We start from the raw sequence: 14,114 nt of genomic DNA, 5'->3' as shown, positions 1-14,114 counted from the left end.
TATCTGGTGTTTCTCTAATTTTTCTCTATTCCTCTTCTGTGATCCCCTTTCTTTTTTTATGCTTCAAATAGGATGTTAAGATTCTTACATGCCTTCCCCCTCTCCTCCCAAAAAGGAGCTATGTGCACTTCTAGTATCTGTGATTCTGTGATTCTGTGATACAGACACATAATAAGGATGTAAACACCTTGCTTTTATTACCCATTTACCCCTAGACTTCTCTGTTTAGAACGCAATGAAACAGGCTAATGTGAATTTTGTATCAAAAGATTTTTCTAATGTTATAAACCATAAGAATGAAGCTTGTATAGTCTTTTTCTTTGTAATCAATGAGATCTTGAGATAAAATTGGAGTTTGAGATTTGAAATATCCTCATTTATTTGTTACAGTTCTTGAACATGATTTCCTTATTCCTTCTGCTCCCTCTTTTGTCTGCCTGATTCAAACAGCAAACAGAAGCCCTGCTCTAATCGGTTGATCATCCTATTTTTAATTTGCAGGAGTGATTTAATCCCTCTGAATTACAGAAGGAGCAAGTGACTTCATAAACCTGAGTAATGAGATTTGTTAAGCATTATTTTATCATGAGGATCTTTCCTAGAGTCCATATCTACCCCAGGAAAATATCTGATTAAAACATAATCAGTGAAACAGTATCCTGATTCCCAAATCCTGCAAGGTTCCTCCTCCTATAAGGTTTTAAATTCTTTTGCTTCCCACCAAAATCAGCATTAGGGAAGGAAAATGACATGACCTGGTTTGCCAACATTGATTAAAGGAGAAAGTACAAGACATATCAGTTATTAAGAAATAGTGTCACAATTTTGAGATCAGATACCTTAGGTATTCTGCCCTTTAATAAAGTATGTTGCAAGGCTTCTTTTATTAAACATGGGGATAATAACAGTTAGAACTGTAATTATCATTATTGACTTGAATCAACAAAAGTCAGCCTTGAAAGGTTGAATGTTCCAGGATTCCTTTACATTTTTTTTCAAGATAACACAGATGTGATTTAATAGATTTAAATACACAACAAGGGTGTCTGAGCTAGGTCTATGAAATCACAAAAGACTTGCCAGCAATTTGAGTGAGCTTCCATCTGAGCAGCAAGTGGGGGTAAATGAGACAACGTGAGGTTGTCACAGGCCTGAGCTGGATGTCCAGCCCAGTGGTGGGATGTCGTTTCAGTGCCTCTGACTCTTTTAGGCTGATGTTGTCTCCTGCTCATCCTACCCCTGGCAGCACCAGTAGGGACAGCAGTGAGTTCTGGTATTTGATGGGTCCTTGCCCTGCCTCCTAAGGATGCAGAGGCTTTTGCTCCTTATGAACTGCTCCCTGTGCTTTCCCCCATCTAGACTATTTGCAGTATGTGCATCTGGAGATGCCTATGTGTGTCTCAGGGAAATGACAATTGACTACCTTTATATGCAGAATATAATCTCCAGAAAGTGTCCTGTAGCCGTATTTTGCTGCTTGAATTCGGTATTCCTTCTGCTGGCTTTGTTGTCTTTGCTGATGCCTTTAGGGTCCAAGCCTCACCTACTGATGTTTTGTTGCTTTGAGCCTTGGATGTTCTGAAAAATGTGTTTTGCCAGCCAGCTAACGTAATATTGTTCCTTTGAAAGCATCAGATCCTGCAACTTGAGAACTTTAACTACCTCTTCACTTTACTGTATAGAATGATCAGTCTTCACCTTTGGTTGGCCTCCAGTACCACAGCAACATTATTCCTCTAGGCATCAAAAAGGTATTGAATGCCCTTCAACCTCTTAATGCTTTTCCTTCCCTGTCTTAGTTACCTGCATCGAGCTACTAATGTTTGCATTCCATGGGTGATGTTGATACCGATAGATCTAACCATGCCGCTTCCATTATTAATGCCCCAGGATCTGATTTTCACAAGCACAGGGATCCTGCAGCTTTTATTCACTTCACTTGGAGCAGAGAACTCTTTGTAGTTCTAAAAATGGACCTCACAGCTTCTCCTGGGGAAAAGACAGACAAGGAGCTAAGACCGTAGTCTATGAACCTTCCAGGTTAAATTTGCAAAAAACATCTCCTAATCTTGAAAGCCTCTATCTTTAAGACCATCTAAAGGGCTTGGCATTTTTCAAAATAATTTCTAGAAGTCAGAACCATCCAGAAAGTGTTAAGATTTGCAGATCAAAATTAGGCATTTCAAAATCTTTGAGGCTTTTTTTGATAACATTTCTTTCTTGTTTGGAAAGTGCCCTTGTTTCGAATTTTGGGGTAGCGGAATTGAAAAAAAGTTTACGTGCTCCAAAATGGATTATCCCTCTCCCACTTTATTCTTTCTTCCTTCAGTAAGGAAGGCATTGTTATTCTACTGTTCTAACTATTTGGTTATGGTCATCAGTTTTCTACATACTTTAGAGGAGGTTCCTTACTTGACGAAAAGGTCATGTCTTTATGTAACAAACTTTAGGGAGAGGGACAGGTGATGAGAACAGAAAGGGTACTGAGGTAAATGTTGCCATATCAACTTCATGAGCAGAAGAGAAAAGATGCAGGTTCACATCCTGGTAAATACAACAATTTAAGAAGAATGATAGTTCATTAATGTTTAAATATAGTTCTCAATAGTTTATGTGCAACACAATTCAGGTGTGTGGTCCTGGCTGCTTTCAGAGAGGTAGGTATTACTTGTCAGTGTCAAACCTTTTAGTCTTCATTGCATACCACAGCTCATTATGGGGGATCGTAGCTTCAGGTGAGATAACTTGATTAATTTATACACAAGCTGGGTAAGAAATCCATAAATATTTAAAACTGATGTATATTTACTAGTGTAATATTGCATGTAGAATTAGTTGTCTGCCAGTTTTTCAAAGCCTGCAGTTTAATTATCACATTACCTAAGTCTGATGGCCAGTGTTTTTAATGGATGCATGCTTCTGCCCTTCAGCTTCTTACTGAGCTCTTCTGAGTTCCTTTGTGACCCAGATGAATTGAAATCTTGCCAGCTTAGTGCACTGACAAATGAAAACAGGTGACTAATGTTGATTGTCTTTTGATATTTCACACTCTGCTTGCCAAGAATGCCTCATGTACTGCGATCATTTAAAATCCTACACAATCAGGCTAGTCATGTTTTTCAGAGACTGATTGCAGTCAGTTGACAAAGAATATCAGCTTGAGCAGATGCTCACCAGTAGCCACCCTTTCTCATATTTACTTAGTATAACAAGAAATAATGAAGTAAGACCACAAAGAACCATTTAGACACATGATGTGATCTACTTCGTATCCTATGATATTAAATTTCATGCATTTAAAAGCACTGAGAGCAGTAACCAGCATTTGGCTAAAACCTTTCTCCCAGAAAGACATCTTGTCCTGAGTGGGGGACATAAAACCATTAAGAATTTCTTGGTGGCCTTGTTAGCTTATTCTGTGATGTATTGTCACCTTAAGAAGAAAAACTGCATGCTTCATTTGCATTTGTCTGACCTCAGTTTCTACCACAGCTTCTTGTTACGTTATCCTCCACCAGGTTAAGAAGCCCTTCAGAATTCAGTAATTTTTTTTCTCCGTAGAGGTATTTATGTGCTGTAATCAAGTCAATCTTTTTGATATGATAAACAGATTGAGCTTTTAAAGTCTCACTTAGCAGCATTTTTCTTCAATTCTCAAATCACATTTTCAGCTCTTAATCTGCCCCTCTCCAATTTTGCAACTTTTTTTTTTTTTTCCCCAAAACATGAGCAGGGACACAGTGTACAAGATTGGTCTCACCAGTGATATATCCAGAGATAAAACTCTCTCCTCTACTTCCTATTCCCCTGATGCAGATTAATCCTTCCTGTTACCAGTGTCAGAGCGACCGTTTATGATGAGTTGGTGACTGCAACCCCTAAATCTTTTTCAGTAAGTGCAGTCTGCCTCTCAGTACACAGCGCCTACAATCCTTCATGCTTGTTACAGGGATTTAGTTATAGTAAATGTATTTTGTTTGACAAGGCCCGGTTTGCCACTCAACTCAGGCTACTTCATGTGGTTGCTTTGTCCTTACTACCTTTACCATTTCTCTTCTCTTCATTAAAAGAAAAAAAAAAAGAAAGAAAAAGAAAAAAAATACTGGAATTATTTCCATTCCTTTATTTGAAATATTTTTAAATTAAATATGTTATTCCCATTATTATTTGGGATTCTGACATTGGCCCATATTTTCCTGTCATTGCAATTGTCCTTTTTTGACTGGCAGTGTAACCTTATCACTCCTTTGGAATTTCACAAGTATTCCAAAGTTTACTAAAACAAGTGGAAACACCCAAGTATCTATTCTGGAACTGGGTGTAAAAGTTATCTACGTTTGCTTCTAGGAGAATGGCTGTGATACCTATCTTTCTTAATTACTAGCAGGCTGGAGCAGTTCTTCATAGTCCCCTTGAGATCCATCTACTTGTTTCTTTTGTAACACAGAAGTGCTTCTTGAACATATTTACACTTTCCACATCAGCACAAACCCACTTATGAACTACATTTGCTGATGGGCCAGAATCACCACTGGGTTTTCTTTTATTCCTAGCACACTTATGATGTCTCATTTGTCTGGCTCTTACAGCTACAGTTTTTTCCCTGCCTATTAACTTCCTTTATCAATTTTTGATATTGTAACTTGTAATTTATATCAACTGTGATTTATATAATTTCTCATTGTTTTACATTTTATTTCTAATGGCCATCTTTGAGCTTTTATGGGGAAGCTCTGCCTTCTGTGACTGCAAAATCATAGTGGTTTGGCCATTTAATACAATGTTTAAGACAGCCCCTCTTCCTGGTGTTCTCACTTTTTTGCATTGACAGTTTCCCTTAGTGTTTTTCTCTGTTTGCGGAAATCAGCTCTTTTGAAGCAGCAGAAATATGTAGTTTTGATTTGGGCTGTTCTTTATTTACGCACGATAAATGCAATCAGGCCATGATTGCTTATTCCCAGGCACCTACAAACTTTTAATTTAGTGATACCTACCATTTTTATCTATCACAATGAGGTTCAAATGTCTATCATTTCTTGCAGTATAGTATATCTCTTGGGCTACAAAATTACCTTCAGCAAGTTGTAGAAGTTATTAAAGACCTTGTAGAGGCTGCAGCTGAAGCTAGAATAGGGCTACATTTGTTTCCTCACAAACAAGGGAATTTAGGGTACTACGTGTAACTAAATGCCTGTTTCACGTCTGAATATTTCACTAGCTTGCAAAAATCTTTGCCAAACTTCAATCAGGCCCGAATTTTAATGGAAGATGTGTGCTTTTGAGGGCTTTGGTAGGTAATTTTTGGAGACTTCCAGGCCTTCCTGTGACAGCAGCACTAACGCCTTTTGTCAAAAGGAAAGCCTGTTTGCATTTTTCTTTTCTGAAAGTAGCAATTACAAGGAAATAAGGAGATGAGAAATAAGAAGGCTTGTGTGGTGTTGAATGGGGCTGGTGTCCTGGAATAAACTGGAATAAGGAGGTCAGCCACAACTCAGAGGCTTTAAAATATCCCTTAAGGGCGGGCGGTGGCAGCCGGGGCAGTGATGAGCAGCAGCCTGGCAGGGCTGCCTGCCGCTGCCGCTCACCCCTCGGGAAGGCTTTTAAGGCACCGGATCAGGCTTTTGAGGCACAGAACAAGCCCCGTCACAAGCAACGAACTCGGGAATAAGGGCAGCTCCCGGGCATTAAAGCGCCGGACTTATTTCTCGCAGCCTCCCCGTCGCCGGTCCCCTCACACTTGCGGGCTGCCGGGCAGGGAAACCCTGCGGGAGGCTCCCCCCGCTCCGGTGTGCCTGGCCGTGCCCCATCACCCGCCCCCCCGCCGCAGGAGGTGTCGGGCCAGCGGCGCCGAAGGTATTAATAGGCGCCCCGGAGGCAGCGGCCGGGCGAAGGCTGCGGGCGTGCGGGGCGAAGGCTGCGGGCTCGGCTCGGGCACAGGACGGCTCGGCGCGGCTCGGCGCGGGAGCGGCCAGGGCCACCCCGGGGAGGCGCCTCCCCTCCCCTCCGGTCCGCACCCGGCTGCCACCGCGAAGGCGAGATGGAGGGTAAACGCTGCCGGGGCCAGAACCGCCTTCTCTCCCCCCTCTCCCGCCGTTTCAGCCGGGCTGCGGCCGTCGAGGCGGCACTCCCTCGGCTGTGCGGAGGGGCTCGGAGGAGGGAAGCGCCTTGCTCTCTGCCCCGCTCGGGGCTTTTAACCCCTTCCTCTGCCGGCGGGCGGGGGCTCCCGGAGCTTCCCCGCCCTGGCTGCCGGCGGGCCCGGGGAGAAGAGAGACCCCAGGGCAGAGGAGGGAGCCAGGGGCGGTTCGCAGACGAGGTGCGGGAGGGGTAGGGCTGCTTTCGCGATGGGTCCCCGCCGGTTCAGAAACTTCCCCAGTAGCGTGTGAAGATGAATAGAAAGGCTGCCTGTTGAATATCTATCTATAACCTCCTTTTGCTGAAGTACAGCAGTAACGTAGCCAGAACAGTTTAATAAGGTTTGCAACAATTATTATAAAAGCATTGCAGCACAGTATTTTTGTTGAAATAAATGATCTTTAAAGAGTGGTGCCTTTTTTTTTTTTTTCCTCTTGTCTCTCTCCTCAGGCACCAGAATAAAACAGGCACGGCAATATGGTGATTTGCCTTGAGGGAAAAGGTCTCAGGAAGGAAGAAGTTAATGCTGTTATGTTAACTTGTTTACCTGCATTAACAGGAAGGCCTTGCATCGTTATGTAATGAAAAATAAAAGTTCACCATATGTTTATGAAAGTTGGGAACATGGAAGTCCTATGGATAATACAATAATGAGACTTCTGGAGAAGCTTAGAAAATGCAGAGACTAAATTGTGGTATGCTTAGGCTTTAGCTATGCTATTATTTGCAAGGAATTCCTTGATCTTTTGAGTGGAAACTGGTTGTGAAGTCAGAAAATAGTAAAAGCATTTGCAGATGGCTGTCCCCTCTCCCAGAGAATGAATATTCTTGATAAAGAATTTCTCCACTTACCCCAAATTGGGAATGTCTTATCAAAACAGTTTCTTTTAGTTTTACCCTAAGCATGGATAAGACACTAAAAAAGGTTTTACTCCCAGGTTAAGAAAGTCTCCTAGCTTGTCTCCCAGAGGTTCAGTGTCTTGCGTTCATGTGTGACCCAAGTCATTAGGGCTTTATTGGTGGAAAATCTCCAAACAAAATAATGTATTCGAAATAAAACTCCAGAAACTTAATATTTTAAGAATGATGTTTCCATTTTGCTTAATTTGCTGTAAATTGAATGGGCATTAGAAAGTTATATGACAATTCTAGTGTGTGGTAAATGTGTTGTAGTGTGCATAGTGGTTTAAGGCTGTACTGTGCAAGTAATGACAGCTGTACTGTGTGAGTAGCAGGAGCAGTACTGTATGAGTGACAGCAGCTCCAAAAGTGATTTGCTTCAGATGCAGCTTACCTTAATATCCTCTGCCACGACAAAACTGAAGATAAGCTTCTAGTGGTCACTAAGACCGAGATCCTGGTGTTTTTTGGCTAGGTAGTAGTGTTCTTGTTCAATTATTGCCTGAAGTATGCTACCAAAAGTCTAATTTCCTTCCAAAACCATTGTTTTGTGCTGGTGAGAAAGAATGTGTTTAGTGATAATGTAATCTCCATCCTTGTTGCTGCAGGTTTTCTAGTCTCTCTGCCTTGTTCATGAGTAGCATATGTAACTTCTGCGTACTTTATCTCTAATGAGGAATTATTTATTCTCCCTGTCATCTCTTCCCTTTACCTTTGGTGATTTGCAGTGTTTTCTGCCAGGTTCTACCTGGCTGCATTGTAGCCTTTTCTGCAGGTGTTGATTGTTGCCTTATTCAGGAAGTCGGGTGATTTGGGATCTGGGGAAAGATTTTGCTCCTCTTCTCTTGAACTATTGGAGAAATGGAACTCTGGTTCTTGAAGCAGTAAGGTCTTTGCTGCCTGCTGAAAGCTTTTTTTTTTTTTTTTTCCTAGCAAGTGTGAATCCACAGTTAAAACCAGACCTTCCAGGTTGATCTATGCAGTTCCCCTTTCAGTACTGATTTTGTGTACTCTTAGCTTTTAAGGTTATATGGGAAAACATCTAGGAGACAAAGACTGAAGGCAACTGCTTGTTGCAGCAGTAGCATTGTGTTTGCTTTGCACAGCTGGAGCAGGTGCCAAAATGGACACAGCTGGAGTGGAGACTTGGATGTGCACAGAGTTACCCTTGCAGTGACTGCTATGGTGAACACAGTGGAATTACTCTTGGGGCACAACACTGGGTTTTTGTAATTTTTTTTTTTTTTAATCACCCTTAATGTATCGGAAAACGACCACTTGTGAGGTTCATATTGCTTCGTGCTAATTGAGCCTAATTTTTCTCAGACATTACCACCACTGTCTGCAAGGCCAGCCTCAATGACTGTGTAGGGATGAGCAAGCAGATTTTTTTAGGCCATGGTTCCACTAACAAAAAAGATAGCAAAATCCCATTGATGAGAGGGGGTCAAGTTGTAGATCCCTACTCCTACCTGCAAAAATGAATCTTGACTGAGTATATTCTTCAGCCATTTGCCATCACAGTAGCTCTCTGAGGCTGTGGCACTTAGAAAGCCTGGAGAATTCTGTATCTCCGGGGAAAAAAAAAAAAAAAAAAATAGATGAGATGTTCCCTTGTGGGGCATAAAGGCTGAGTCTATTAAGCAGAATCTCAAGCAAGTTAACTAGCTCATCAAGTACAACAAACAGAGTTGGAGCTGAAATCACAAGAGGAAGGGAGCAGCCAGCATTTATGCCATATGCTGCTTTTTAACTTCTGAATTGCTGGCTGCTCAGTGTCTATATGGTCTGTTTGGGATGTTATGGGGTTTGTGTCTGCCAGCAGACTGGAGAGATGAGTCAGCAAACAGTTATTTCATGTAAGATGTTGCTATGTTGCCATCTCAAACAGGTGTAACATGAAGCATGGTGAAACATACTGGAAGTTAGGGTGACTTTAAGGCTCTGGTAATGTGACACTCGGGTTAGTATTTTGGTCAGAGTGGGGGGGATAGGATCTCTCCCCTGGCTTAAAATCTGATCTGATAAAAAAGATACCACAATCTTTGCTAGTATCACTTCATCAGAGGAAGGGAGACATAGGTTTGCAAGAAATGAACTTTGCATCAAATAAAGCCGTTCTATGTGAGTGCATTCATTGTGCTCTAAAATTAATAAGAATTTTCTTGGTAGTTAATGAACGTTTAGTGTAGAAGCTTAATTTGGCATTTGAGAAGTTCAATAAATAATTTTTCTTTCTTGATTAAGGCATCTTTTGAGCTGCCACTTATGCAACCAAGAATTGCTGCTTTTTAATGCATTGGGAGATCTTATTGCATACTGATTCAGCTGTTATTGCCTATTAAACAGTTTAGATTTCATGTGCCTTAATTTCCCTGCCCTTGATTATTTTAAGCAGCCTGCTTCTTAAAAGACCATTTGTATTTCCATAAGCATTTGTTACATGTTCAAGACAGAAAAAATGGATACAGTGAAGTAGATGTCTGTGTATTACTCTGACTTCCCCCCCAACAATCAGATTTGGGATAGTCAGTCCTAAGGCTCATCCCAAGTCTTTACAGAAACTACTACTTCAGGCTTTGCAAAAAACCAAAAGTTAAATCTTTTTTGACCTTTTTGCTCTGTCTTGTGTCACAAACTCTAGAAGTTGCTGGAGGTGGTTGTTTGCAAAACATTTATAGCTCAAGGATACTCAACATGACATGGCTAAATCAGGGCCATTTCCCCCCTTTTTTATTCTCCCATTTGTGCAGACAAGTTATCTTGTTTTAACATTAATGGTGTTTATACATGTGCAATGAGGGAATGATAAATTTGAAAGGCAAATGGTTGTTGCTTTGTGACATGTCAGCGGAGGTTGTTTCTGTTGATTATTATTGTCAGGGCTAGTCTAGGGATAATAAAAGGTGACTTTGACCTGGTTCAAATGTATGTATGCCCATCTTTATCACTGTTTCTTGAGTATATGTGATCTTGATTTTTTTGTTTTAATGAAAAACTTAACAAGTGACATCAAATAGAGGTGTCTTTAAAGAAAAAGGCACTGGACCAGATGTTTTTCAGTGCCATAAATATGATGACAAAAAAGTGGTTCTTAGTGACCAAGGCCTTTTGTCAGTGAAGCAGCAATAACTCTGCAAAGCAGCTGGTCAAATCTAGACAATTTGGAAGAGCTTTTGGCTCTAAAGCTTGGGTGTTTCTGCCCTTTGTCATGTCTTACCTTATGTAAGCTGAAAAGCCTCATGAATATGGTCTTATCCATTGGCAAATGTCAGGGTTTCAACAAGAAAGGTTGTCTCATAAGCAGCTTGGCATCCCTCCACTAGTTACACAGGACAGCTTGTGTCTAATTGAGCTTCTTAAACTCATTTTTCTCATGTAGACCTGCTCCGTTGTCCAGGGATTATTGAGCTCCCTTTGGGGCCAATATATTATGTTAAAAAGCTGTTACACTTGCCCGAAAGGGAAAGAGCAAGCAACAAATGCTGTATGTACCTGGTATTTGGTTTCAGTGCTGATGCTGATCTCAAATGATGGGTTAAAGTTTTGGCATGGTCAAAAAAAACCCCACCCAAACCAAAACCCCAAATCCAATTAAATTATCCACCTTCTGCCTTCCTTAGAGGAACAATGGAAGACTGGAATCACGGGTGCAGTCAGACTGTTCATGGTGTGGGGATTCTCTTTGGGCCTTTTTCGGCTGCCATGCTGGGGCAGGAATCACATGGTGTCATTGGTGAGCCCAAGCATGCATAGCATGGTGCTTCTACCAGGCATCACCCAGGCTGCTGCCCTCAAAAAGGACCATCAATGTCTTCTGCTGGGACTTGCCAATGTGTGTTGTCACGCAGGAGCTTGGCCTCTTGCCGTTCAGGAGTAGTTTCCCAAAAACACATAGGAAAAACAAGGCAGGTACGATCTGAAGTGATGGGTCCAGAGCCCTGCTGGATCCTTCATCTGTGTGACTGGTCTCTGCTGATCTGACCAGTAATGTTATACTAGACTGTACAAGGTGGATTGCTCTGTTTTGAAAGTAGATTGAGCTACTTCGCTTACATAATATGCTAATAAATTATGAGTGTCTATGTAGGAGCTAGTTCAGAGGATCTAGTGGGCTGGAAAGTTACGTGCTGATTTACTACACACTATCTTCCCTGTTTTAGTAAATAAGGGCATATCTCAGAGCAGTGTTTAGACAAGTTAGTGAGCAGTAACTGGAAATCTGTTGTAGGAAACAGAAAATATGAAGATGTCAATGATATTAAGAAAAAGTGAGAGGAAAAAAGTTGTTTTGACTGTAACTTGAATGTAGAGGTAAAACTTTCTAAAATGAAATTTAGACTTTACGTCTATTTTTACACTCTAACTTGCATTGAATCCCAGAAAACTCAGTGTTAGTAAGTTACTGCTTTCTTAGTTGATTTTTTGAAAGATGAGTTAAAAATCGTTTTTATATTATGACGAAAAATATAGCTCTTGCATGAAATTACAGGCTGTCGTGAACTTTTAAAATCAAGTTGCAGGACTTCCATTTGGAAAAATGCAATTGTATTTTCACTTCGATTTTTTCCAGTGGGAAGCAGAGAAATCTCAGGGATTCTTTATATTCTATGTTGGTCACACATATATTTGTTACTTCTGTCTGAACTCAGCCTCCTGATGTTGTAAACTTTGCTATACTATGCACACTGCCTGTGATTGACTTGAAAGTTGAAAATATATTCACTTTTCCACAGAAAAAGGAAAGTTCGTTAAATGTTCATTATCGATGTGCAACTTCTAATTAAAATTAAAGCCATTTTTTTTCTCAGATGCTTCCTATGGTATTGGCAGATGTTAAAAATTAGGACATGTGAGCTGAGAGAATCTCATTGGGGTCAGGGAGCTGGGATTTCCATTTCATAGTTAGCATCTGCCATTTCTCAGTTTTGCATCAAGGTGGATTCCAATTTTCCACAGCCTTTCTTCTTAAATGAAAATGTTACAGCATGAGTCATCCCTGCAGTTACTTGGTTAGGGCATTGAGAAGTCATTATTAAATATTAACATAAATTCCTGAGGTTTGGCTGCATAAAAATTCCTGATCCTTGTTTCTTAACTTCTGTGTGCTGGTTTGTTTTTTTTTTCCCCAAGTATATCCTGCTTAGTACTGCTGTGTACAGCAAGCACTTGGCATGCAGTGAATGGGCACACTGTGTAGTGAGTGTTCAACTGATAAGGGTACCCCCTCTGGACTCTGGAAACATCTCTGAAAGCAGAACCTCTCTCCTAGCATGGACCTTGCATACCCTGACAGATATTCATTGCTGGAGCTCCCCTCCAGATTTCAGTCTCTCCTTTCAACCTTTCCTTTCAGAATGGGAAATTCAAGTGTGGGAGAAGAATAGGACTCATTTGTTGTACTGTTGCCCTTCAGCATTAGTAGTGAGCTCAGTGTGTCTATTGAGGGGCCTTTGAGCCCCGACACAAGCGCTTTTGTTTTCCTCGAGTCCTGCTCTATAAAGCTCATGTTTGCATTTTCACAGTTGGTGGATTCCTGTCCACTGGGGGCTGTTGCAAACCCTCTGAAGGGAAGCACCCAACTTATTGCCTCTCCACAGGCCTGGTCCATAAACCTGCAAAACAGGAACACGTAGTACAGGGGCAATTGCCGAAGCCCTACCATACCTGTGACTACACTTTTTTTCATATAGATGGCTTTGCCAGAACACCAAGTCAACATATATACTGGATTCTGAGAAACCTGCCTCTCCTTTACTTGTCAACAGGTCTGAGAATTCAGTTTACTAAAAACCAAGGTGTTTTGCCTTAAAAATGGAATGGCTTTACTTCAGTCACAGACATACAGAAAGCAGTGATTAAGGAAAGAAAAATGTCTTTAAAGATTGTATGTATGCCAAGGGACTCCAATAGCTGCATAATACAGGACAGGTGTGTGTTTTAGTACTTTGATACATGATATGGTGCCACAGTAATCCATTAAACATGGTGGTGTGGAGTCTTGACACTGAAGTTCACTTGTTTTCTTTTGCTAGACACAGTGAAAGAAAATACTGAGGTCTTCTGAAAGAAGAACCATTACTAGATCATACAGAGTGAGGAATTTAAAACTTGTTTCTGATTAATGCTGCTAATTATTATTGTATTTGTTACAAAGCAGAAAACAGCCCTTGGTCAAAGCCAGCCTTTTGCATTCACTTGAATAGTCAGTGATGCTCATACAGTGTAAGATGAACAGGATTTGGCTCTGGCATTCAAGCACAAGCTACTCGTTCACAACTACCCCCTTCTGTTTCTGCCTTTTGCTTGTGAGCAGTAAATCTTTCTAGGCTTTTTATTCTACCCTCCCAAGTGTTGTCAGAACATGCCAAATAAAAGACTCCAGTTTCTTTTTGTAGTGCAAGAATTTAGCAGTGAAAGTTTCTATATGTTTATGGAAACACAGATGCAGCTTTTAAAATGCTTGGTAGTGCTTACATAAAGATACAGAAACATCTGAAGAAAATGTTTATTTTTTTCTTTGTGTTATTTCAGCTCTGATTCATTTGCGTTTTCTGCTGGGAAAATAATATTGATCATAAAAATGAAATGCTGGTTGGAAATCCTTAGGCTTCTATAATAGAACATTTCATTCAGTATGAAATGTGAGAATTATGGGCTTTCTTCTGCCGCTGCTGAAGCCAGTGGCTAAAATGCCCGATTGCCTTCAATTCAGGCAGAATTGAGTCTTCTCTTTTGCAGAAGGATATCTGGAACAGTCAATAGTCCTTCATTCTTGATTTAAAGAACTTCCATTTGGTAAAGATTCAGTTCTGTTTCAAGCCTGGAGCCATTTGGCTGAAATTGCATTTGATATATTTTCTGGAAGTCTGTTTTCTGAGCCTGCTTAGGAATCTGTTTCTGTATTCTTAAATAGAAAAGAATGTATTTATTGCAGCCATGTCTCTAGTTTGTTTGCCTGTTATGTTTGGAAACAAAAAACGTATATGTGACAAGAAGCTGTTTCTACAAAGTGGGCTCCATCAGGTGTGTTTGAGGCAGATATGCAGAAGGTGCAAAATTCTTTGAAAATAATGTTTTCA

At 40.8% G+C, this 14,114-nt stretch overlaps 1 protein-coding gene across 3 annotated transcripts in view; it reads left to right on the top strand.

Annotated features, from left to right (window-relative positions):
• GADL1 (glutamate decarboxylase like 1) overlaps positions 1-14,114 on the top strand; it is a 103,379-nt gene that overhangs the window by 23,049 nt on the left and 66,216 nt on the right. The window contains exon 1 of one of the 3 annotated variants that reach the window (XM_065627558.1): positions 5,775-5,853. The exons of 1 other annotated variant lie outside the window; for it this stretch is intronic. Coding sequence is in view for 1 of the 2 variants with exons in the window: in XM_065627557.1 (XP_065483629.1) it covers positions 6,038-6,044 (7 nt within the window). In the remaining variant the exon portion in view is untranslated. Of the gene's footprint in view, positions 1-5,774; positions 5,854-5,923; positions 6,045-14,114 lie in introns of those variants that run through there. One more of the 3 variants, XM_065627557.1, reaches the window with a different exon arrangement.

The sequence above is a fragment of the Caloenas nicobarica genome, chromosome 2 (genome assembly GCF_036013445.1).
Source record: "Caloenas nicobarica isolate bCalNic1 chromosome 2, bCalNic1.hap1, whole genome shotgun sequence".
Taxonomy (NCBI): Eukaryota; Metazoa; Chordata; class Aves; order Columbiformes; family Columbidae; genus Caloenas; species Caloenas nicobarica.
The sequence above is the reverse complement of the archived record's forward strand: the minus strand, read 5'-3'. Positions and strand labels throughout refer to the sequence as shown.